Genomic DNA, 25703 nt, shown 5'->3' with positions numbered 1-25703 from the left:
CTTGGAGTGAGAAGTGAAAATGATGCTAACCCTAACAGGACGTTCATTTTTCTCAATGTATGACACCTTGCATATTCCTCTCACGCTGTTATTGTTTTCTCATCATGGATTTCTTGTCACCTTCACGAAAACCAAACCGTGGCGATTCAACCGAGGACAACTTAGCGATAAAACCCCAAGATTAGCGTAAATAAAACTCTGGACTCACAAAAATGCGTGCACCCGGAGGCCTATAAGAAGGGGGCGCAGATCTGATGCCGAAGGTAGTTGTTAGCGTCGCGGAAAAAAAAAACAAAAATAAAAAAAGTGGGGCGAGGAAGAAACCGAAACACTCACACAGAACACCACACCCCCCACCCCGGCGACACACCACCCCTCCCGCCCCAAATCTCAGATCAGAGCGCCGGGAGATCTGCCATTTCCGGGTGGAGGGATCGAGCCCCGCGCTTCTCGAGTAAGGATTCTGCCTCCCCATCCCCTTCCCTTCCTTCGGCCGCAGCTTTTTCGGGGGGACGCGCGATCTGGCGCGGGTTTTTGGCGCGAGCAGCTGCGATTTGGGGGCGGGTTCGTTGGTCGGTTTGCTGGATTTAGGAGAGTTTCCGGGGTGCGGAGCTGCGCTCCTGGTGCACTCCCTGACGGGGCTCCGTGGAGGAGCATCCGGACTATGAGCAGGGCAGGGTTGTGTGTAGCAGAGCGTCCGGGATCAGCAGGGTTGTGTGTAGCAGAGCGTTCGGGATCAGTAGGGTTGCTGCGTCGCGTAGTGTTTGTTGTCTATCAGCTTTGCAAGTAGAGGCACGAATTCGGATTCGTGGGTGGATTACTGGGCTAGGAGGGGTTTGGGGTTAGAGCTGCGTTGTTGGAGCAGTTGTTGCTGTTATTCCGTGGAGGAACAACATTCGCTTCTCACGAGTAGCTGCATCCGGCTTGTTTTTAGCGGAGCAGAAAGAAACAGTAGTGCTCATGTATCATATGTTGCTAGTTGCGTTCAGAACCAGTAGGGCTCAGGTAAATAGTAGTAGTGTGCGCTGTTTACACAAATTTCTGCTTAATCTTGGGGCATTTTATTTAACTCAGGTGCAAGCAGCACCATCTTTGCTCACTGTGTAATCATCTGAAATGGCTTTAATTCCTTACTGCAGTTAAATCCTGGGCTCTGTATCTTGTGTGGATGGCATTTGTGCCTCAGAGACTGTAGCTCACCAAGTGTTGATTTGAACCTGTGAAGATAGAGATGGGTTCTCCGAGAAAATCCGACAAGAAGGCCGCCTTAGACTTTGCAGCATGGGGTTTCAATATCACCTCATCCGTTGGGATCATCATGGTCAACAAAGCCCTAATGGCTACACATGGATTCAGTTTTGGTATGTTTTTAGCTTTGGTAAAGAATTATGTAGTCACATACATCATTAATTCAATCTATTGACATCTTGTTCTTCACTTTTGGCAGTGAGTAGGATTATGTTATGCTGTATTTTGTTCTGTATCTTTCAACTTCTGTCTGACTTCAATTTGACTATCGTAGGCTTCTCCTTCTGAATTGCGCATTAGTATTGCTCTGCTGATTTTAGTGTACGAAGGGATCAGGAACTTATTTTATACCTTTTGTGATCCCAAAATGGTACTGCAAATTCCATCCATGTAAATGCTAGATGCTCTTTTGTTGATAATATTTTACAGATGAGTACGTCAGCGTTTGACCAACTCATACAAATTTTCCCCCACTAGATTTACTTTTATGGTGATCTGAGAGTTAGGGATTTGACTGTTAGGCAATCCTAGGTGTCTGCTGCTATGCTAACCTGCTTGGCGTAAACTTGGGATGCGTCTGTTGAACATAAGAAGCATGCTAATCTAATATGATTTATTGTTATACTAGGTAGCGATAACTTACAAGTTCTATAAGGTTTTGCACTGACCCTCAACAAACTGCACATATGTTAAAACCTGGATACACTCCTGCCATGTCACTGATTATGATTTATGCCTTTTGCAGCCACAACATTAACTGGCCTTCATTTATTGACAACGACCTTGATGACTATTGTGTTTCGGTGGTTAGGCCTGAGCCAGCCCTCTCACTTACCGCTACCAGATCTGATTAAGTTCGTAATCTTTTCAAATTTGTCGATCGTTGGCATGAATGTGAGCTTGATGTGGAATTCTGTGGGGTTTTATCAGGTCAGTGTAGTTTCTGACTTTCTGTTACCTAAGCTATGTATCTTTGCATCATTAGCTCTTAATTAATTCTTTTCTCTTGTTCAGATAGCAAAGCTGTGCATGATACCCGCGTCATGTCTTCTGGAAGTTGTCTTTGATCGTGTACATTATTCACGGGACACAAAGCTGAGCATAATGGTTGTACTTGTAGGCGTTGCAGTTTGCACTGTTACTGATGTCAGTGTGAATGCAAAAGGCATGCTTGCAGCTGTTATAGCTGTCTGGAGCACAGCTTTCCAACAATATGTAAGTTGAAATTCCTATACTGTATGGTTACTTGTATATGTCTTCCAAGTCAGTAGAATCCTGTTGCTGAAAGACAAATCACACACACACACACAAAAATAATAATAATCATGATAGTGTTACAATGCTTACCTATTAGAGGACTTGAAACAATGATCAGATAAGAGGCCAATCTTTATAATGTTTACAGACATTACGAACATAATCATTCCAGTTTTGAAGTATGCAATGCATTCTGTTGTTTAATCCCATGACTGCATGTTATTTGACTATGTTTGCTGCCATTCTGTTATTTGTTCTTATCATGTATTGGAAAGAGTACACGCTTGAAATTCTGTTAATTCTTTTTTCCCTTTTTTTGCAGTATGTTCATTACCTCCAGCGGAAGTACTCTCTGAACTCATTCAATCTCCTAGGCCACACTGCTCCAGCCCAAGCAGGTTCCCTCCTGTTAGTAGGGCCCTTTGTGGATTACTTGTTGACTGGCAAAAGGGTGGATCACTTCAATTTCACATCGCTTTCTCTGGTAAGAAATCAATATTGTAACAGTGTTTCATGTCCCTGAACCGATGGTGATCTATGTTGCAGGTTCTGTAAAAAGCAATTGATTTAGCTGGTTTATGTTTGCTTAGAGATAAGGTGGGAAATGGCCAGCGATTTAGGAAACATTATCGTGGAAAACTTCTGTTGCGCTGCTTTGTTGTATCTCATGTTTAGTTGAATTAGTGGCTTTTCATTTCCTCACATGACTAGCTTGACTAGAATTTTGATATTAGTGTTTTCAAGATTAGTTTGTCTATACATTCCACCTCTTTATCTTGTCATCTATCTTATCATTGCATTTTGTGACTGCAGTTATTCGTCGTACTCTCATGCATCATCGCCATCGGCGTTAATCTGAGCCAGTTCATCTGCATCGGCCGGTTCTCTGCTGTATCTTTCCAAGTCTTAGGCCACATGAAGACTGTGCTGGTCCTGTTCCTTGGCTTTCTCTTCTTTGGCAAGGAGGGCCTGAACCTTCACGTAGTCCTTGGGATGATCCTCGCTGTTCTTGGAATGATGTGGTATGGGAACGCATCAGCCAAACCAGGCGGCAAAGAGCGTCGGAGTGTCCTCCCAGTGAGGTCCGAGAGGCACAATGGAGGTTCAGAAGACAAGGATGGTGGTGAGAAGTGATTTTTGCAATCGGTAGCTGCAGTGCGTGCATATTTTTTCCCTTGAGGTTTCTGGTGACACACAACACAGCCGAAGGAAGACAGTCTGGTATTGTTCTTGATAGAGGTTACTACAGAAGCTGAACCTTACCCTAGGAACTCGGCACCGTTCTCGTTATAGGTTACATACATTACCGTCACATTTTTTCGATACATTCATAGTCACCAGGTGTTTTACAAGGTTTGAGTATAGTATAATCCTTTAGAAGTAAGTCGTATGTGAAGGTTGTGGAATTGTGGTGAAGATTGTTGGAAGTTAAGGCATTGTTTTGATCTTATGGAAGTATGGACTACACGTTAGGATCATTTCTGAATTGTCATGACTGAATGTAATTCATTATCAGGGTTTTATAGACCATATTTTCACTCATTTGTATCATGTTATTGTGTATACTTGCTATATATTTCCTGATACACAGACGATGGACATCTCCCCTTTTCTTTCTGGGAGTAGTAACCATCGGTATATGCAGTCTCCAAGGAAAGCAAGTAGGGAGTATATTTATGGACAAATTATATGGACACGTTCATTGCATTTTTTTTTTGCCATTGAACATGTTTACAACTCAGGAATTTCATTTAGGGCCATTTTGTTCCTGCATTTGCGGCCGCTCTAATCGGGCTCTAAGAGCAACTACAACCGCTACTCGCAGATGTGCACTCCTATACGTCCGCGTCCGTAGACAACGCCCCTTATTTCTACAAGCCGGACAACACCCCTTATTTCTACAAGCTTGAACATAGCAATAGAATCCATGCTACCCATGAAACGTGATCAACAATTATGTAGATACAAGCTTGAACATAGCAATAGTTAAATCCATGCTACCCATGAAACATGATCAACATTTATGTAGATACAAGCTTGAACACAGCAATAGTTAAATCCATGCAACCCATGAAACATGAACAACATTTATGTAGATACAAGCTTGAACATAGCAATAGCAAACAAATATACGATAGTAAACTACTCCCTCCGTTCCTAAATATAAGTCTTTTTAGAGATTTTAAATAGACTACCACATACGGATGTATATAGACATATTTTAGAGTGTAGATTCACTCATTTTGCTCTGTATGTAGTCACTTGTTGAAATCTCTAGAAAAACCTATATTTAGGAACGGAGGGAGTAGATGGATAGATGCTTGCGGAGGATATCACTGGCCTTCACCACTTCTTCGCCGGCGGTTGTAGTCTTTGGTGTAGGCATCAACGGCAGGAAGGGCGTTGTCGTTGTCATCGTCAGTGGAGGAGGAGCGGATCCCGGGAAAATGTATGGCGACGCGGGCCTGCTTCTTCGAGTCGAGCGAATTTCTTCGTGATGGCTGCCTTCTGCTTCGCGAGGCACTCGGACTCCTTATGCTGATTTGAAGCGCCTTCGCATTTTGCGGCGGCAGCGGCAATGGGTGCCCATCTCGGCCGAGGTGAAGGACCAACGGATGACGTCGGGTAGGATGTCATCATTGGCGGCGGGCGTAAGCGGATCTGCGAGACCCGCAACCGGACCTCCGACTCGGGCATTCGCGGGCACGAGCACCTGATGTGCCGTCTAGGAGGAACAGGGTTTGGAGGTACCGAGTGCCTGACTAAGGATTGCACGGAACACAACATGTGGGTTGTAGCTGCCCCTCTCCCCGGGAGGTTGCGAAGCTCGAGCTCCCACCAGTATCTATCCACAACCGATGAAGGGCAATGCGAAGGGTGAGCTCCACGTCGCCTGTGGCGGAGGAGCTGGATTCCTCCTTCAGGAGCGCAGTCGTTAGGTTCGCTGCCGGAGTTGGACATCATGTGGGGAGCGAAGGGGACATACAGTGGAGCAGAGCTCTCAAGAGTGGCTGTGGGCTAGGGTTTTGTTAAGGATAATTAACCCAGCGGTTAATCAGGGAAATCCCCGATTTCCCTCACGTGCGGTTGCAACCCCACCAACCGTCGCGACAGTTCCTTTCCTATCCCATCCCTTGCGAACCGGCGCATCCCAGGAGGCGCCTCTTCACCTTGTATATATAATCTATGAAAGATGATCAATAAAGACTACACAAGTTCATTCTGTTGTTGGTCTCTCGTTCCCTCTCGATTACTTACAACACGTTATCAACACGAGGTAATGAGTTGGATCTACTGCCCATGTGCAGACTATCTCTATTACTGTGAGATCCGTATGATCTTCAATGTGTTATGTTCCCACAATTGAGGTTGAGCATTTTCAAGTTATACACTTGAGTCAAATTTTTGCATTCTTATTACAAAACCATGATGGTTTTTAATTTACTTCTTGTAAATTAATTATCTCTGGCTTGCCCCTATAAGTAATCGACGGCTAACAATTTGAGGCTCTTGCCCTCAATGGCTACAACTTACTTAAGCGGGTCATGGACATCAAGATCAGTCTTGCATCCCATGGGATAGCGCGTGCAATCCAATCCACGCCACCAGGACACAAAGGACCTCAAGGGTAATGGTTTGAAACTCACTTCAAACCCTCACCCTGACACCATCAAGCTATCACGAGACCCTATGAGCATGGAGAGCATGATGGTTGAATATGCATCAACCGACATGTTTGGAGACTATATACATTTAGTCCCTTAGTCTCCTTAGTGATCTATTTATTTATGTCCATTTATGATGTTCTAATAAGAACATGATCATTGTTGTCATCATATATTGTACATTGATACGTCTCCAACATATCTATAATTTATGAAGTCTTCATGCTATTATATTACCATTCTTGGATGTTTTACAATCATTTTATAGCAACTTTATATTATTTTACAATCATTTTATAACCAGTGCCCAGTGCCAGTTGCTGTTTTTTGCTTGTTTTTTACATTGCTGGAAATCAATATCAAACGGAGTCCAAACACCGCGGAACTTTTTGTGGATTTTTAATGGACCAGAGGACTCCCGATGGGCAAGAGCAGCACCTGGGGGGTGCCCCGAGGGGGGCACTGAAGGAAATATGCCCTAGAGGCAATAATAAAGTTGTTATTTATATTTCCTTATATCATGATAAATGTTTATTATTCATGCTAGAATTGTATTAATCGGAAACTTAGTACATGTGTGAATACATAGACAAAACAGAGTATCGCTAGTATGCCTCTACTTGACTAGCTCGTTAAACAAAGATGGTTAAGTTTCCTGACCATAGACATGTGTTTTCATTTGATGAACAAGATCACATCATTAGAGAATGATGTGATATGGACAAGACCCATCCGTTAGCTTAGCATAATGATCGTTAATTTTTATTGCTATTGTTTTCTTCATGACTTATACATATTCCTCTGACTATGAGATTATGCAACTCCCGAATACCGGAGGAACACCTTGTGTGCTATCAAACGTCACAACGTATCTGGGTGATTATAAAGATGCTCTACAGGTGTCTCCGAAGGTGTTTGTTGGGTTGACATATATCAAGATTAGGATTTGTCACTCCAAGTATCGGAGAGGTATCTCTGGGCCCTCTCGGTAATGCACATCACTATAAGCCTGGCAAGCAATGTGACTAATGAGTTAGTTACGGGATGATGCATTACGGAACGAGTAAAGAGACTTGCTGGTAACGAGATTGAACTAGGTATGATGATACCGACAATCGAATCTCGGGCAAGTAACATACCGATGACAAAGGGAATAAACGTATATTGTTATTGCGGTTTGACCGATAAAGATCTTCGTAGAATATGTAGGAACCAATATGAGCATCCAGGTTCCGCTATTGGTTATTGACCGGAGATGTGTCTCAGTCATGTCTACATACTTCTCGAACCCGTAGGGTCCGCACGCTTAACGTTCGATGACGACTTGTATTATGAGTTATGTGTTTTGGTGACCGAAGTTTGTTCGAAGTCCCGGATGAGATCACGGACATGACAAGGAGTCTCTAAATGGTCGAGAGGTAAAGATTGATATATTGGAAGGTAGTATTCGGACACCAGAAGGGTTCCGGAGTGTATTGGGTACATACCGGAGTATCGGAGGGGTTACCGGAACCCCCCGGGGAAAGATATGACCATAGGAGGGAGGCTAACCAGTCCACAAGGGGCTGGGACGCCCCCCACAAGGGAGGAGGCCGAATTGGTTTAGGGAAGGGGGCCCCACACCCTTTCCTTCCCCTTCTCCCTCTCCTTCCCCCTTTCCACCTCCATGAGAAGGAAAAGAAGGGGGGGGGGGGGCGAATCCTACTAGGACTGGGAGTCCTAGTAGGACTCCCCCCTTATGGTGCGCCCCCTAGGGCCGGCCTCCTCTCTCTCCCTCCTTTATATACGTGGGCAGGGCACCCCTTGGAGACACACCAATTGTTCCAAGCCGTGTGCGGCGTCTCTCTCCACAGTTTACTCCTCCGGTGATATTCACGTAGTGCTTAGGCGAAGCCCTGCGCGGATCACATCACCATCACTGTCACCACGCCGTCGTGCTGACGAAACACTCCATCGACCCTCTGTTGGACCAAGAGTTCGAGGGACTCCATCGAGCTGAACGTGTGCTGAACTCGGAGGTGCCGTACGTTCGGTACTTGATCGGTTGGATCGCGAAGACGTTCGACTACATCAACCGCGTTAACCTTACGCTTCCACTTTCGATCTACAGGGTACATGGACACACTCTCCCCTTCTCATTGCTACGCATCTCCTAGATAGATCTTGCGTGATCGTAGATTTTTTTTTGAAATTGCATGCTACGTTCCCCAACAGTGGCATCCGAGCCAGGTCTATGCGTAGGTGATATGCACGAGTAGAACACAAAGAGTTGTGGGCGATAATAGTCATACTGCTTACCACCAACGTCTTATTTTGATTCGGCGGTATTGTTGGATGAAGCGGCCCGGACCAACATTACATTACCACGTTCATGAGACCGGTTCTACCAACGTGCTTTGTGCATAGGTGGCTGGCGGGTGTCTGTTTCTCCAACTTTAGTTGAATCGAATTTGACTACGGCCGATCCTTGTTGAAGGTTAAAACAACACACTTGACAAAAAATCGTTGTGGTTTTGATGCGTAGGTAAGAACGGTTCTTGCTAGAAGCCCATAGCAGCCACATAAAACTTGCAACAACAAAGTAGAGGATGTCTAACTTGCTTTTGCAGGGCATATTGTGATGTGATATGGTAAGACGTGATGAGATATAAATTGTTGTATGAGATGATCATGTTTTGTAAAAGTTATCAGCAACTGGCAGGTGCCTTATGGTTGTCGCTTTATTATATGAAATGCAATCGCCATGTAATTGCTTTACTTTATCACTAAGCGGTAGCGATAGTCGTAGAAGCAATAGTTGGCGAGACGACAACGACGCTACGATGGAGATGAAAGTGTCAAGCCGGTGACGATGGAGATCATGACGGTGCTTTGGAGATGGAGATCAAAGGCACAAGATGATGATGGCCATATCATGTGACATATTTTGATTGCATGTGATGTTTATCTTTTTATGCATCTTATTTTGCTTAGTACGGCGGTAGCATTATAAGATGACCCCTCACTAAATTTCAAGGTATAAGTGTTCTCCCTGTGTATGCACCGTTGCTACAGTTCGTCATGCCGAGACACCACGTGATGATCGGGTGTGATAAGCTCTACGTTCACATACAACGGGTGCAAGCCAGTTTTGCACATGCGGAATACTTGGGTTAAACTTGACGAGCCTAGCATATGCAGATATGGCCTCAGGAACACTGAGACCGAAAGGTCGAACGTGAATCATATAGTAGATATGATCAACGTAGAGATGTTCACCATTGAAAACTACTCCATCTCACGTGATGATCGGACATGGTTTAGTTGATATGGATCACGTGATCATTTAGATGACTAGAGGGACATCTATCTAAGTGGGAGTTCTTAAGTAATATGATTAATTGAACTTTAATTTATCATGAACTTAGTCCTGATATTTTTGCATATCTATGTTGTAGATCAATAGCTTGCGATATAGCTCCCCGTTTATTTTTGATATGTTCCTAGAGAAAAATAAGTTGAAAGATGAAAGTAGCAATGATGCGGACTGGGTCCGTGATCTGAGGATTATCCTCATTGCTGCATAGAAGAATTATGTCCTTAATGCACCGCTAGGTGACGGATCTATTGCAGGAGCAAATGCAGACGTTATGAACGTTTGGCAAGCTCGGTATGATAACTACATGATAGTTTAGTGCGCCATCCTTTACGGCTTAGAACCGGGACTTCAAAAACATTTTGAACGCCACAGAGCATATAAGATGTTCCAAGAGCTGAAATTGGTATTTCAGACTCATGCCCGAGTTGAGAGGTATGAGACCTCTGACAAGTACTTTGCCTACAATATGGAGGAGAATAGCTCAACCAGTGAGCATGTGCTCAGAATGTTTGAGTACTACAATCGCTTGAATCAAGTGGGAGTTAATCTTCTAGATAAGATAGTGATTGACAGAGTTCTGTAGTCACTGTCACCAAGTTACTGGAACTTCATGATGAACTATAATATGCAAGGGATGACGAAAACGATTCCCGAGCTCTTCGCGATGCTAAAATCGACGAAGGTAGAAATCAAGAAAGAGCATCAAGTGTTGATGGTTAACAAGACCACTAGTTTCAAGAAAAGGGGCAAAGGAAAAGAAAGGAAACTTCAAGAAAGAATGGCAAGCAAGTTGCCACTCCCATGAAGAAACCCAAAGCTAGACCTAAGTCTGAAACTAGGTGCTTCTACTGCAAAGGGAATGGTCACTAGAAGCGGAACTACCCCAAATACTTGGCGGATAAGAAGGATGGCAAAGTGAACAAATGTATATTTGATATACATGTTATTGATGTGTACTTTACTAGTGTTCATAGTAACCCAGGGTATTTGATACCGGTTCAGTTGCTAAGATTAGTAACTCGAAACAGGAGTTACAGAATGAACAGAGACTAGTTAAGGGCGAGGTGATGATGTGTGTTGAAAGTGATTCCAAGGTTGATAAGATCATCATCGCACACTCCCTCTACCATCGGGATTAGTGTTGGACCTAAATAAATGTTATTTGGTGTTTGCGTTGAGCATGAATATGATTGGATCATGTTTATTGCAATACGGTTATTCATTTAAGTCAGAGAATAATTGTTGTTCTGTTTACATGAATAAAACCTTCTATGGTCATACACCCAATGTAAATGGTTTATTGAATCTCGATCGTAGAGAAACACATATTCATAATATTGATGCCAAAAGATGCAACGTTGATAATGATAGTGCAGCATATTTGTGGCACTGCCGTTTAGGTCATATTGGTGTAAAGCACATGAAGAAACTCCATGCAGATGGGCTTTAGGAATCACTTGATTATGAATCATTGGATACTTGCGAACCATGCCTCATGGGCAATATGACTAAAACTCCGTTCTCCCGAACAATGGAGTGAGCCAATGACTTATTGGAAATAATACATACCGATGTATGCGGTCCAATGAGTGTTGAGGCACGCGGCGGGTATCGTTATTTTCTGACCTTCACAGATGATTTGAGCTGATATGGGTATATCTACTTGATGATACACAAGTCTGAAACATTTGAAAAGTTCAAAGACTTTCACAGTGAAGTGGAGAATCATCGTAACAAGAAAATAAATTTTCTACGATCTGATCGCAGAGGCAAATATTTGAGTTACGAGTTTGTCCTTCATTTAAAACAATGTGGAATAGTTTCACAACTCATGCCACCTGGAACACCACATCGTAATGGTGTGTTCGTACGTCATAACCGTACTTTATTAAATATGGTGCAGTCTATGATGTTTCTTATCGATTTACCACTATCGTTTTGGGGTTATGCATTAGAGACAGCTGCATTCACGTTAAATAGGGCACCATATAAATCTATTGAGACGACACCGTATGAACTGTGGTTTGGCAAGAAACCTAAGTTGTCGTTTCTTAAAGATTGGGGTTGCGATGCTGAAAGTGCAACTAATCCCTGGGTGGTTTTGGTAATTCTTAACAACATATAGCTCATTGAACTAATACTCTTTCAAGATGATCATTTCAGAAAGTTCAATGATTGGCATGGCATGGACTAGAGATGTGGACCCCTCAAAATGCTAAGGACACATATTGGCTCAAGCTCAAGACTCTACATTTTCATTTTAGTGATCCAAGATCACATTGAGTCCATAGGAAAAGCCAATACTATTAAAAGGGGATGAGGTGTTGCTTAATGGCTTGCTTGCTTAAAATGCTTAGTGATATGCTCCAAAAGCCCTCAACCACTTTCTCACATCCACATATGTCCCAAACCAAAAGTCAAACTCGGCCCCACCGATTTGATCTATCCGGCGCCACCGAGTTCATTTGACATAGCCACTGCCAGAAACCCATAATTAGTTCGGTCTCACCGATAGGGATCTCGGTCTCACCGAGATGGGATTGCAAACTCTCTGTTTCCCTTCATAACGTTTCGGTCTAACCGAGATGACAGATCGGTCCCACCGAGTTCGCAATGCAAACTCTCTGTTTCCTTTTTGTAACGTTTCAGTCTCACCGAAATGAGCGATTGATAACCCACAAGTATAGGGGATCGCAACAGTTTCCGAGGGTAGAGTATTCAACCCAAATTTATTGATTCGACACAAGAGGAGCCAAAGAATATTCTCAAGTATCAGCAGCTGAGTTGTCAATTCAACCACACCTGGAAGACTTAATATCTGCAGCAAAGTATTTAGTAGCAAAGTAGTATGGAAGTAACGATAACAGTGGCAAAAGTAACAGTAGCAGTTTTGTAGTAATTGTAATGGTGGCAACGGTAAAGTAACTAAGCAAAGATCAATATGTGAAAAGCTCGTAGGCATTGGATCAATGATGGATAATTATGTCGGATGCGATTACTCATGCAACAGTTATAACATAGGGTGACACAGAACTAGCTCCAGTTCATCAATGTAATGTAGGCATGTATTCCTAATATAGTCATACGTGCTTATGGAAAAGAACTTGCATGACATCTTTTGTCCTACCCTCCCGTGGCAGCGGGGTCCTATTGGAAACTAAGGGATATTAAGGCCTCATTTTAATAGAGTACCGGACCAAAGCATTAACACTTAGTGAATACATGAACTCCTCAAACTACGATCATCACCGGGAGTGGCCCCGATTATTGTCACTTCGGGGTTACCGGATCATAACACATAGTAGGTGACTAATGACTTGCAAGATAGGATCAAGAACTCACATATATTCATGAAAACATAATAGGTTCAGATCTGAACTCATGGCACTCGGGCCCTAGTGACATGCATTAAGCATAGCAAAGTCATAGCAACATCAATATCAGAACATAGTGGATACTAGGGATCAAACCCTAACAAAACTAACTCGATTACATGATAAATCTCATCCAACCCATCACCGTCCAGCAAGCCTACGATGGAATTACTCACGCACGGCGGTGAGCATCATGAAATTGGTGATGGAGGAAGGTTGATGATGACGACGGCAATGGATTCCCCTCTCCGGAGCCCCGAACGGACTCCAGATCAGCCCTCCCGAGAGAGATTAGGGCTTGGCGGCGGCTCCGTATCGTAAAATGTGATGAATCCTTCTCTCTGATTTTTTTTCTCACCGAGCGTGAATATATGGAATTGGAGTTGAGGTCGGTGGAGCCTCAGGGGGCCCACAAGACAGGGGGCGCGCCCCCACCCTCGTGGACAGGGTGTGGGCCCCCTGGTCTTGATTTTTTTGCTAGTATTTTTTATATATTCCAAAAATATTCTCCGTAAAGTTTCAGGTCATTCCGAGAACTTTTATTCTGCACAAAAATAACACCATGGCAATTCTGCTGAAAACAACGTTAGTCCGGGTTAGTTCCATTCAAATCATGCAAATTAGAGTCCAAAACAAGGGCAAAAGTGTTTGGAAAAGTAGATACGATGGAGACGTATCAACTCCCCCAAGCTTAAACCTTTTCTTGTCTTCAAGCAATTCAGTTGACAAACTGAAAGTGATAAAGAAAAACTTTTACAAACTCTGTTTGCTCTTGTTGTTGTAAATATGTAAAGCCAGCATTCAGGTTTTCAGCAAAAATTATGAACTAACCATATTCACAATAACACTTAGGTCTCATGTTTACTCATATCAATGGCATAATCAACTAGCGAGCAATAATAATAAATCTCGGATGACAACACTTTCTCAAAACAATCATAATATGATATAACAAGATGGTATCTCGCTAGCCCTTTCCGAGACCGCAAAACATAAATGCAGAGTACCTTTGAAGACCAAGGACCGACTAGACATTGTAATTCATGGTAAAAGAGATCCAGTCATACTCAATATAAACTAATAGTAATGCATGCAAATGACAACAGTGCTCTCCAACTGGTGCTTTTTAATAAGAGGATGATCACTCAGCATAAAAGTAAATAGATAGGCCCTTCGCAGAGGGAAGCAGGGATTTGTAGAGGTGCCAGAGCTCGATTTTTGAGATAGAGATAGATAATATTTTGAGCGGCATACTTTCATTGTCAACATAACAACCGAGAGATCTCGATATCTTCCATGCTACACACATTATAGGCGGTTCCCAAACAGAATGGTAAAGTTTATACTCCCCCACCACCAACAAGCATCAATCCAAGGCTTGCCCGAAACAACGGGTGCCTCCAACTAACAACAGTCCTGGGGGAGTTTTGTTTGCAATTATTTTGATTTGAGCATGGGACTGGGCATCCCGGTGACCAACCCTTTTCTCGTGAGTGAGGAGCGGAGTCCACTCCTCTTGAGAATAACCCGCCTAGCATGGAAGATACAGACAGCCCTAGTTGATACATGAGCTATTCGAGCATACAAAACAGGATTTCATTTGAAGGTTTAGTGTTTGGCACATACAAATTTACTTGGAATGGTAGGTAGATACCGCATATAGGAAGGTATGGTGGACTCATATGGAATAACTTTGGGGTTTATGGAAGTGGATGCACAAGCAGTATTCCCGCTTAGTACAAGTGAAGGCTAGAAATAGACTGGGAAGTGACCAACTAGAGAGCGACAACAGTCATGAACATGCATTAAAATTAATAAACATTGAGTGCAAGCATGAGTAGGATATAATCCACCATGAGCATAAATATCGTGGAGGCTATGTTGATTTTGTTTCAACTACATGCGTGAACATGTGCCAAGTCGAGCCACTCGAATCATTCAAAGAAGGATACCACCCTATCATACCACATCACAACCATTTTAATAGCATGTTGGCACGCAAGGTAAACCATTATAAACTCCTAGCTAATTAAGAATGGCATGAGCAATATAATCTCTAATTTTCATTGCAAACATTTTTCATTCATAATAGGCTGAATCAGGAACGATGAACTAATCATATTTTCAAAAACAAGATAGTTCGAGTTCATACCAGCTTCTCTCATCTCAATCAGTCCATCATATATCGTCATTATTGCCTTTCACTTGCACGACCGAACGGTGTGGATAATAATAATAGTGCATGTGCATTGGACTAAGCTGGAATCTGCAAGCATTTAATACAAGGGAGAAGACAAGGTAATATGGGATCTTGGTTAAATCAACAATAATGCATATAAGAGCCACTTCAACATTTTCATTATGGTCTTCTCCTCTCGACCCCAAAGAAAAGAAATAAAACCATTTACACGGGAAAGCTCCCAACAAGCAAAAGAAGAACGAGAAATCTTTTTGGATTTTATTTTAATTATTACTACTACAGGCATGGAAAGTAAACTAGCTAAAAGCTACGACTATTTTTTTTGTTTTTCTTAAGGTTTTTCAAACACACAAGAAGAAAGCAAGAAAAAGGAAAATAAACTAGCATGGATATTACAATAAAAAAGTATGAGCACCGACAACTGGAATGAGTGTGTGAACATGAATGTAATATCGGTGAGAAATACGTACTCCCCCAAGCTTAGGGTTTTGGCCTAAGTTGGTCTATGCCCATGGATGGCCTAGCGGATATCCAAAGTTGTAACTGGGGTCATACTGAGATGCAGCCGCTACTGCCTCACGAGCTGCAGCTTGGAGGTGAGCTGCTTCCACCCTCCTCTCGTACTCATTTGCCTCCTCCCTGGTTATGACATATCTCCCCTTTGCCTGAAAGTCAAAGAAAGTAGGAGCAGGGAAAGCAATATGGACAGCGCGACGTCTATCAAAGATTAGTCGGTACTGGAGAGGCTGTTCATTCCTCTCAATAAACTGAAGGCGAACCATAGCATTAAAATCTAGATAAGCAGGAGGCAACTCCATATCATTTTCATGTATGGGTACCTCAAGATAATTAGCTAAACGAGTTGCATAAATTCCACCGAACAAATCCCCACTTATACTGTTATGATGCAACCTTCGTGCATCGATAGCCCCCAAGTTATATTGTTTATCTCCTAATACTGCACTCTTGAGAACACTAAGATCGGGAACACACATGTGACATTCCTCATCCTTACCGTTAATACATCTACCTATAAAGAGAGCAAAATAGTGTATGGTAGGAAAATGAATGCTCCCTATGGTAGCTTGTGTTATTTCTCTAGATTCCCCCACACTTATACTAGCAAGAAAGTCTTTATATTCAGATTTGCGAGGTTCACTAAGACCACTGTGGGAGCTTGCAAGCAATATTAAAATCTTCTAAGTCCATGGTATAAGATTTATCATAAAGATCAAATAGGACAGTGTGAGAATTGCGTGATGATGTAAATTTAAACCTTCTCACAAAGGAATCAGTCAGGTAGTAATATTGGGGGCACTTATCTGACATGAAGCCCTCAAGTTCAGCATTACGCACATACGCGTCAAATTCCTCCTTAATGCCTGCTTGGGCCATAAAATCTTCTGACGGCCATTCACAAGGCCGCACTTGAGCTTCTCTTGGTAGTTCATAGTCTGGCTCACGTATCGCGAGCCTGGGTCCTTGCTTCTTTGAGGAACCACCTTGGTACATTTTCCTAAACATATTTCTTCCTCTGAAAAATTTCTAAAATTTTTAGTGACTCAAAATAAAAGTGAACCAAACTCAACAATATTGATAGCAACTACTCCCACAAGTGCCTAGAGGCTATATCATGCATTAGAACTACTTGGGACCATATATATTTGACATGAAAGCTCAAGAACAGGGTCACCTAAGTAGCAAAAATTTGCAATAAATAAAGCACTAGAACAAAAACAAATTGGACCATTGGAGGAGTCACATACCGAAGAACAATCCCCCAAAGCAGTTTTGTGAGTGGAGCTTTGAGCAAGGAGATCGAAAATCGCAGCAAAACGAGCAAGAACACAGGTTTGAGCTGTGTGGTTGATTTTTTCTGGAGGAAGAAGGAGTGTGTGGGTGCAAGAATAAGTGGAGGGGGGCCACGTGGGGCCCATGAGGCGGGGGGCGCGCCCTGTGCCCTCATGGCCAGGTGGTGGCTCCCCCTAGTATGTTCTTAGTGCCAGATATTCTTAAATATTCTACAAAAAATCATATTTCATTTTCAGGACATTTGGAGAACTTCTATTTTCAGGGTATTTTTTAAAGCAAGGATAATTCAGAAAACAGACAGAAAATACTAATTTTGCTTTATTTAATCTAAATAACAAAAAGTAAAAGGAGGGTACAGAGAGTTGTGCTTTCTAACTTCATCCATATCATGCTCATCAAAAGGAATCCACTAACAAGGTTGATCAAGTCTTGTTAACAAACTCTTTCCGAATCGCATGAAACCGGAGAATTTTCGAATAACACTAAGTTACCTCAACGGGGATATGCACATCCCGAACAATAAGAATATCATATTTCTTCTTGACAGTAGGAAGAGGAAATTCAAAACCTCCAATAGTAAACGTTGGAATTTTTCCAATAGAATTGATACTGTGGACTTGAGGTTGTTTCCTCGGAAAGTGTACCGTATGCTCATTACCATTAACATGAAAAGTGACATTGCCTTTGTTGCAATCAATAACAGCCCCTGCAGTATTCAAAAAGGGTCTACCAAGGATAATCGACATACTATCATCCTCGGGAATATCAAGAATAACAAAGTCCGTTAAAATAGTAACGTTTGCAACCACAACAGGCACATCCTCACAAATACCGACAGGTATGGCAGTTGATTTATCGGCCATTTGCATAGATATTTCAGCAGGTGTCAACTTATTCAAATCAAGTCTACGATATAAAGAGAGAGGCATAACACTAACACCGGCTCCAAGATCACATAAAGCAGTTTTAACATAGTTTCTTTTAATGGAGCATGGTATAGTTGGTACTCCTGGATCTCCAAGTTTCTTTGCTATTCCACCCTTAAAAGTATAATTAGCAAGCATGGTGGAAATTTCAGCTTCCGGTATCTTTCTTTTATTTGTAATAATATATTTCATATACTTAACATAAGGATTCATTTTAAGCATATCAGTCAAACGCATACGCAAGAAGATAGGTCTAATCATTTCAGCAAAGCGCTCAAAATCCTCATCATCCTTTTTCTTGGATTGTTTAGGAGGAAAAGGCATGGGTTTCTGAACCCATGGTTCTCTTTCTTTACCATGTTTCCTAGCAACGAAGTCTCTCTTATCATAACATTGATTCTTTGATTGTGGGTTATCAAGATCAACAGCAGGTTCAATCTCTACGCCATTGTCATTGCTAGGTTGAGCATCAACATGAACATCATTATTAACATTATCACCAGGTTCATGTTCATTACCAGATTGTGTTCCAGCATAAAAAATAGAAATATCATTGGGATTCTCAGGTGTGTCAACAAGAGGTTCACTAGAAGCATGCAAAGTCCTATCATTTTTATTTTTCTTCCTTTTAGAAGAACTAGGTGCCTCAACATTAGTTTTCTGAGAATCTTGCTCAATTCTCTTAGGGTGGCCCTCAGGATACAAAGGTTCCTGAGTCATTTTACCCACTCTAGTCATAACTCTAACATCATTATCATTTTTCTTATTATTTAATTCATTGAGCAAATCATTCTGAGCTTTAAGCACTTGTTCTACTTGAGTGGTAACCATAGAAGCATGTTTACTAATAAGTTTAAGTTCACCTTTAACTCTAGACATATAATCACTCAAGTGTTCAATCATATAAGCATTACGTTTCAATTGTGTACCAACATAAGCATTGAAGTTTTCTTGTTTAACAATAAAATCATCAAACTCATCCAAGCATTGGCTAGCGAACTTAGTAGATGGGATTTCACCCTTATCATATATATAGAGAGAATTTACCTTTACTACATGTGTCGGGTTATCAAGAACATGTATTTCTTCAATAGGTGGTAAATTCTTAACATCTTCAGCTTTAATACCCTTTTCTTTCATAGATTTCTTTGCTTCTTGCATATCTTCAGAACTGAGAAAAAGAATACCCCTTTTCTTCGGAGTTGGCTTAGGAGTTGGTTCAGGAAGTGTCCAATCATTTTCATTACTCAACATATTATTCAATAGCAATTCAGCTTGATCAACAGTTCTTTCCCTGAAAACACAACCAACACAACTATCCAGGTGGTCTCTGGAAGCATCAGTTAGTCCATTATAAAAGATATCAAGTATTTCATTTTTCTTGAGAGGATGATCAGGCAAAGCATTAAGTAATTGGAGAAGCCTCCCCCAAGCTTGTGGGAGACTCTCTTCTTCAACTTGCACAAAATTATATATTTCCCTTAAGGGAACTTGTTTCTTATGAGCGGGGAAATATTTAGCAGAGAAGTAATAAATCATATCCTGGGGACTACGCTCACAATCAGGATCAAGAGAATTAAACCATATTTTAGCATCACCCTTTAATGAGAACGTAAATAACTTAAGGATATAGTAGTAGCGAATTTTTTCCTCATGAGTGAATAGGGTGGCTATATCATTTAATTTAGTAAGATGTGCCACAACAGTTTCAGATTCATAGCCATAAAAAGGATCAGATTCAACCAAAGTAATTATCTCAGGATCGACAGAGAAATTATAATCCTTATCGGAAATACAGATAGGTGAAGTAGCAAAAGCAGGGTCATATTTCATTCTAGCATTCACAGATTTTTCTTTCAGCTTAGCTAATAATTTCTTAAGATCATATCTATCATTGCAAGCAAGAAAGTCTCTAGCAGTTTCTTCATCCATAACATAACCCTCAGGTACATCAGGAAATTCATATCTAAGGGGAGAATCTTCATCATCACTTTCATCAATATTATCAGTTTCAATAATTTCATTCTCTCTAACCTTAGCAAGTTGTTCATCAAGAAATTCACCTAGTGGCACAGTAGTATCAAGCATAGAAGTAGTTTCATCATAAGTATCATGCAAAGCAGAAGTGGCATCATTAGTAACATGCGACCTATCAGAATCAATAGCAGGTGTAGGTGTCGCAAATTTACTCATAACAGAAGGTGAATCAAGTGCAGAGCTAGATGGCAGTTCCTTACCTCCCCTCGTAGTTGAGGGATAAATCTTGGTTTTTTCGTCCTTCAAGTTCCTCATAGTGATCAACAGATATAAATCCCAAGTGACTCAAAGAATAGAGCTATGCTCTCCGGCAACGGCGCTAGAAAATAGTCTTGATAACCCACAAGTATAGGGGATCGCAACAGTTTTCGAGGGTAGAGTATTCAACCCAAATTTATTGATTCGACACAAGGGGAGCCAAAGAATATTCTCAAGTATTAGCAGCTGAGTTGTCAATTCAATCACACCTGGAAGACTTAATATCTGCAGCAAAGTATTTAGTAGCAAAGTAGTATGGAAGTAACGATAACAGTGGCAAAAGTAACAGTAGCAGTTTTGTAGTAATTGTAACAGTGGCAACGGTAAAGTAACTAAGCAAAGATCAATATGTGAAAAGCTCGTAGGCATTGGATCAATGATGGGTAATTATGTCGGATGTGATTCCTCATGCAACAGTTATAACATAGGGTGACACAGAACTAGCTCCAGTTCATCAATGTAATGTAGGCATGTATTCCGAATATAGTCATACGTGCTTATGGAAAAGAACTTGCATGACATCTTTTGTCCTACCCTCCCATGGCAGCGGGGTCATATTGGAAAATAAGGGATATTAAGGCCTCCTTTTAATAGAGTACCGGACCAAAGCATTAACACTTAGTGAATACATGAACCCCTCAAACTACGGTCATCACCGGGAGTGGTCCCGATTATTGTCACCTTCGGGGTTACCGGACCATAACACATAGTAGGTGACTAATGACTTGCAAGATAGGATCAAGAACTCACATATATTCATGAAAACATAATAGGTTCAGATCTGAACTCATGGCACTCGGGCCCTAGTGACAAGCATTAAGCATAGCAAAGTCATAGCAACATCAATCTCAGAACATAGTGGATACTAGGGATCAAACCCTAACAAAACTAACTCAATTACATGATAAATCTCATCCAACCCATCACTGTCCAGCAAGCCTACGATGGAATTACTCACGCACGGCGGTGAGCATCATGAAATTGGTGATGGAGGAAGTTTGATGATGACGACGGCAACGGATTCCCCTCTCCGGAGCCCCGAACGGACTCCAGATCAGACCTCCCGAGAGAGATTAGGGCTTGGCGGCGGCTCCGTATGGTAAAACATGATGAATCCTTCTCTCTGATTTTTTCTCCCCGATCGTGAATATATGGAGTTGGAGTTGAGGTCGGTGGAGCCTTAGGGGGCCCACGAGACAGGGGGGGCGTGCCCAGGGGGGTAGGCGCACCCCCACCCTCGTGGACAGGGTGTGGGCCCCCTTGTCTCGATTCTTTTGCCAATATTTTTTATATATTCCAAAAATATTCTCCGTGAAGTTTCAGGTCATTCCGAGAACTTTTATTTCTGCACAAAAATAACACCATGGCAATTCTGCTGAAAACAGCGTCAGTCCGGGTTAGTTCCATTCAAATTATGCAAGTTAGAGTCCAAAACAAGGGCAAACGTGTTTGTTAAAGTAGATACGATGGAGACGTATCAACTCCCCCAAGCTTAAACCTTTGCTTATCCTCAAGCAATTCAGTTGACAAACTGAAAGTGATAAAGAAAAACTTTTACAAACTCTGCTTGCTCTTGTTGTTGTAAATATGTAAAGCCAGCATTCAAGTTTTCAGCAAAGATTATGAACTAACCATATTCACAATAACACTTAGGTCTCATATTTACTCATATCAATGGCATAATCATCTAGCGAGCAATAATAAAAAATCTCAGATGACAACACTTTCTCAAAACAATCATAATATGATATAACAAGATGGTATCTCGTTAGCCCTTTCTGAGACCACAAAACATAAATGCAGAGCACTTCTGGAGATTAAGGACCGACTAGACATTGTAATTTATGGTAAAAGAGATCCAGTCATAGTCATACTCAATATAAACTACTAGTAATGTATGCAAATGACAGTAGTGCTCTCCAACTGGTGCTTTTTAATAAGAGGATGATGACTCAGCATAAAAGTTAATAGATAGGCCCTTCACAGAGGGAAGCAGGGATTTGTAGAGGTGCGAGAGCTCAATTTTTGAGATAGAGATAGATAATATTTTGAGCGGCACACTTTCATTGTCAACATAAGAACCGAGAGATCTTGATATCTTCCATTCTACACACATTATAGGCGGTTCCCAAACAGAATGGTAAAGTTTATACTCCCCCACCACCAACAAGCATCAATCCATGGCTTACCCGAAAAAACGGGTGCCTCCAACTAACAACAATCCTGGGGGAGTTTTGTTTGCAATTATTTTGATTTGAGCATGGGACTGGGCATCCCGGTGACCAGCCCTTTTCTCGTGAGTGAGGAGCGGAGTCCACTCCTCTTGAGAATAACCCGCCTAGCATGGAAGATACAGACAACCCTAGTTGATACATGAGCTATTCGAGCATACAAAACAGAATTTCATTTGAAGGTTTAGAGTTTGGCACATACAAATTTACTTGGAACGGCAGGTAGATACCGCATATTGCTTGATACGTCTCCAACGTATCTATAATTTTTGATTGTTCCATGCTATTTTTTTGTGAATATTTACTGTAGAGCAACAGCCCCACAACCCTTTTTATTCCAGAAATTTTTGCCCAGGCCTGTTTAAATCCGCTCCCATCGGGAGTCGAACCCAGGACCTGGGGTGCTACTTAGGTCGCTGCAACCATTAGGCTACAGACCCGTTCGCTTCCATGCTATTATATTATCTATTTTGGATGTTTAATGGGCTTTTATATACCTTTTTATATTATTTTTGGGACTAACCTATTAACCGAAGGCCCAGCGCAAATTGCTGTTTTTTGCCTATTTCAGTGTTTCGCAGAAAAGGAATATCAAACAGGATACAAACGGAATGAAACCTTCGCGAGGATCGTTTTTGGAACAAACGCAATCCAGGAGACTTAGAGTGGACGTCAAGGAAGCAATGAGGCGACCACGAGGTAGGAGGGCGCGCCCAGGGGGGTAGGCGCGCCCCCACCCTCGTGGGCCCCTCGTGGCTCCACCGACCTACTTCTTTCGCCTATATATACTCATATAACCTGAAAACATCCAGGAGCACCACGAAACCCTATTTCCACTGCCGCAACCTTCTGTACCCGTGATATCCCATCTTGGGGCCTTTTCCGGCGCTCTGCCGGAGGGGGAATCGATCACGGAGGGCTTCTACGTCAACACCATAGCCTCTCCGATGATGTGTGTGTAGTTTACCACAGACCTTCGGGTCCATAGTTATTAGCTAGATGGCTTCTTCTCTCTCTTTGGATCTCAATACAAAGTTCTCCTCGATTCTCTTGGAGATCTATTCGATGTAATTCTTTTTGCGGTGTGTTTGTCGAGATTCGATGAATTGTGGGTTTATGATCAAGATTATCTATGAACAATATTTGATTCTTCTCTAAATTCTTATATGCATGATTTGATATCTTTGCAAGTCTCTTCGAATTATCAGTTTGGTTTGGCCTACTAGATTGATCTTTCTTGCAATGGGAGAAGTGCTTAGCTTTGGGTTCAATCCTGCGGTGTCCTTTCCCAGTGACAGTAGGGGCAGCAAGGCACGTATTGTATTGTTGCCATCGAGGATAAAAAGATGGGGTTTATATCATATTGCTTGAGTTTATCCCTCTACATCATGTCATCTTGCCTAATGCGTTACTCTGTTCTTATGAACTTAATACTCTAGATGCATGCTGGATAGCGGTCGATGTGTGGAGTAATAGTAGTAGATGCGAAATCGTTTCGGTCTACTTGTCACAGACGTGATGCCTATGTTCATGATCATGCCTAGATATTCTCATAACTATGCGCTTTTCTATAATTGCTCGACAGTAATTTTTTCAACACCATAGAATATGCTATCTTGAGAGAAGCCACTAGTGAAACCTATGGCCCCCGGGTCTATTTTCCATCATATTATTTTCCTATCAGCTAGCTATTTCTATCATTGTTTATTTTCCAATCTTTACTTTCCAATCTATACAACAAAAATACCAAAAATATTTATCTTATTATCTTTATCAGATCTCACTTTTGCAAGTGGTCGTGAAGGGATTGACAACCCCTTTATCGCATTGGTTGCAAGGTTCTTGATTGTTTGTGCAGGTACTAGGGACTTGCGTGTAGTCTCCTACTGGATTGATACCTTGGTTCTCAAAAACTGAGGGAAATACTTACGCTACTTTGCTGCATCACCCTTTCCTCTTCAAGGGAAAACCAACACATGCTCAAGAGGTACCAAGAAGGATTTCTAAAGGCGAGGTAGCAAGACATATCAGCGATCGGTCCCATCGAGTTTGCGTGACCAACTCTCTGTTTGCCTATTACAGAAATCGGTCTCACCGAGTTCATGTGATCGGTCTAACCGAGATTACGTTATGCCCTAACCCTATTGAAATCGGTCCCACCGAGTTGACATGTCAGTCCCACCAAAATCCTGACGTTCACATTTTGAACTAAATCGGTCTGACCGAGTTTGAGTATTCGGTCTCACCGAGTTTGGTAAATTGTGTGTAACGGTGAGATTTTGTGTGGAGGCTATATATACCCCTCCACCCTTCCTCCATTCGTAGAGAGAGCCATCAGAACGTGCCTACACTTCTAGCATTCATTTTCTGAGAGAGAACCACCTACTCATGTGTTGAGACCAAGATATTCAAATCCAACCACAAGAATCTTGATGTCTAGCCTTCCCCAAGTTGCTTTCCACTCAAACCATCTTTCCACCAAATCCAAATCTGTGAGAGAGAGTTGAGTGTTGGGGAGACTATCATTTGAAGCACAAGAGCAAGGAGTTCATCATAAACACACCATCTATTACCTTTTGGAGAGTGATGTCTCCTAGATTGGTTAGGTGTCACTTGGGAGCCTCCGTCAAGATTGTGGAGTTGAACCAAGGAGTTTGTAAGGGCAAGGAGATCGCCTACTTCGTGAAGATCTACCCAAGTGAGGCAAGTCCTTCGTGGGCGATGGCTATGGTCGGATAGACAAGGTTGCTTCTTCGTGGACCCTTCGTGGGTGGAGTCCTCCGTGGACTCGCACAACCGTTACCCTTCGTGGGTTGAAGTCTCCATCAACGTGGATGTACGATAGCACCATCTATAGGACCCACACCAAAAATATCCGTGTCTACATTGCGTTTGCTCCCTCCAAACTCCTCCCCTTTACCTACATATGCAATGATTTACATTTCGCTGCTATACTCTTAGACTTGCATGTGTAGGTTGATTGCTTGACTTGTGCTAAGTTGCTAAAATCTGCCAAAACTTAAAATTGGGAAAAGGCTAGATTTTTATTTGGTCAAGTAGTCTAATCACCCCCCCTCTAGACATACTTTCGATCCTACAAGTGTTATCAGAGCTTTGGTCTCCATTTGCCTTGATTTCCATAGCTTTGGCGATCATGGCCTTTGTTTCACAACCTAGGAGAGTATGGTGCCTAGCGAGGGAAATTACCACCGTAGAGGTCCTTACTTTGATGGTACTAATTTTGCTTGTTGGAAGCATAAGATGAAAATGCATATTCTTGGACATAACCCCGCCGTTTGGGGTATTGTGTGTATTGGCTTGCAAGGTGAATTCTTTG

The 25703-nt window shown here is 42.0% G+C and overlaps 1 protein-coding gene across 1 annotated transcript; it reads left to right on the top strand.

Moving 5' to 3' along the window:
- The first annotated feature begins 262 nt into the window (after positions 1–262).
- Positions 263–4047, top strand: LOC123120438 (UDP-rhamnose/UDP-galactose transporter 6). The gene is made up of 6 exons (XM_044540433.1): positions 263–454; positions 1140–1361; positions 1994–2178; positions 2263–2463; positions 2828–2989; positions 3319–4047. The coding sequence occupies exons 2-6, from the start codon at positions 1232–1234 to the stop codon at positions 3637–3639; spliced, it is 999 nt and encodes a 332-aa protein (XP_044396368.1). The 5' UTR covers positions 263–454; positions 1140–1231; the 3' UTR covers positions 3640–4047.
- Positions 4048–25703: the final 21656 nt, after the last annotated feature.

Source organism: Triticum aestivum, chromosome 5D (genome assembly GCF_018294505.1).
Source record: "Triticum aestivum cultivar Chinese Spring chromosome 5D, IWGSC CS RefSeq v2.1, whole genome shotgun sequence".
Classification (NCBI taxonomy): Eukaryota; Viridiplantae; Streptophyta; class Magnoliopsida; order Poales; family Poaceae; genus Triticum; species Triticum aestivum.
Note: the sequence above shows the minus strand (reverse complement) of the source record. Positions and strands in the feature narration are given on the sequence as shown.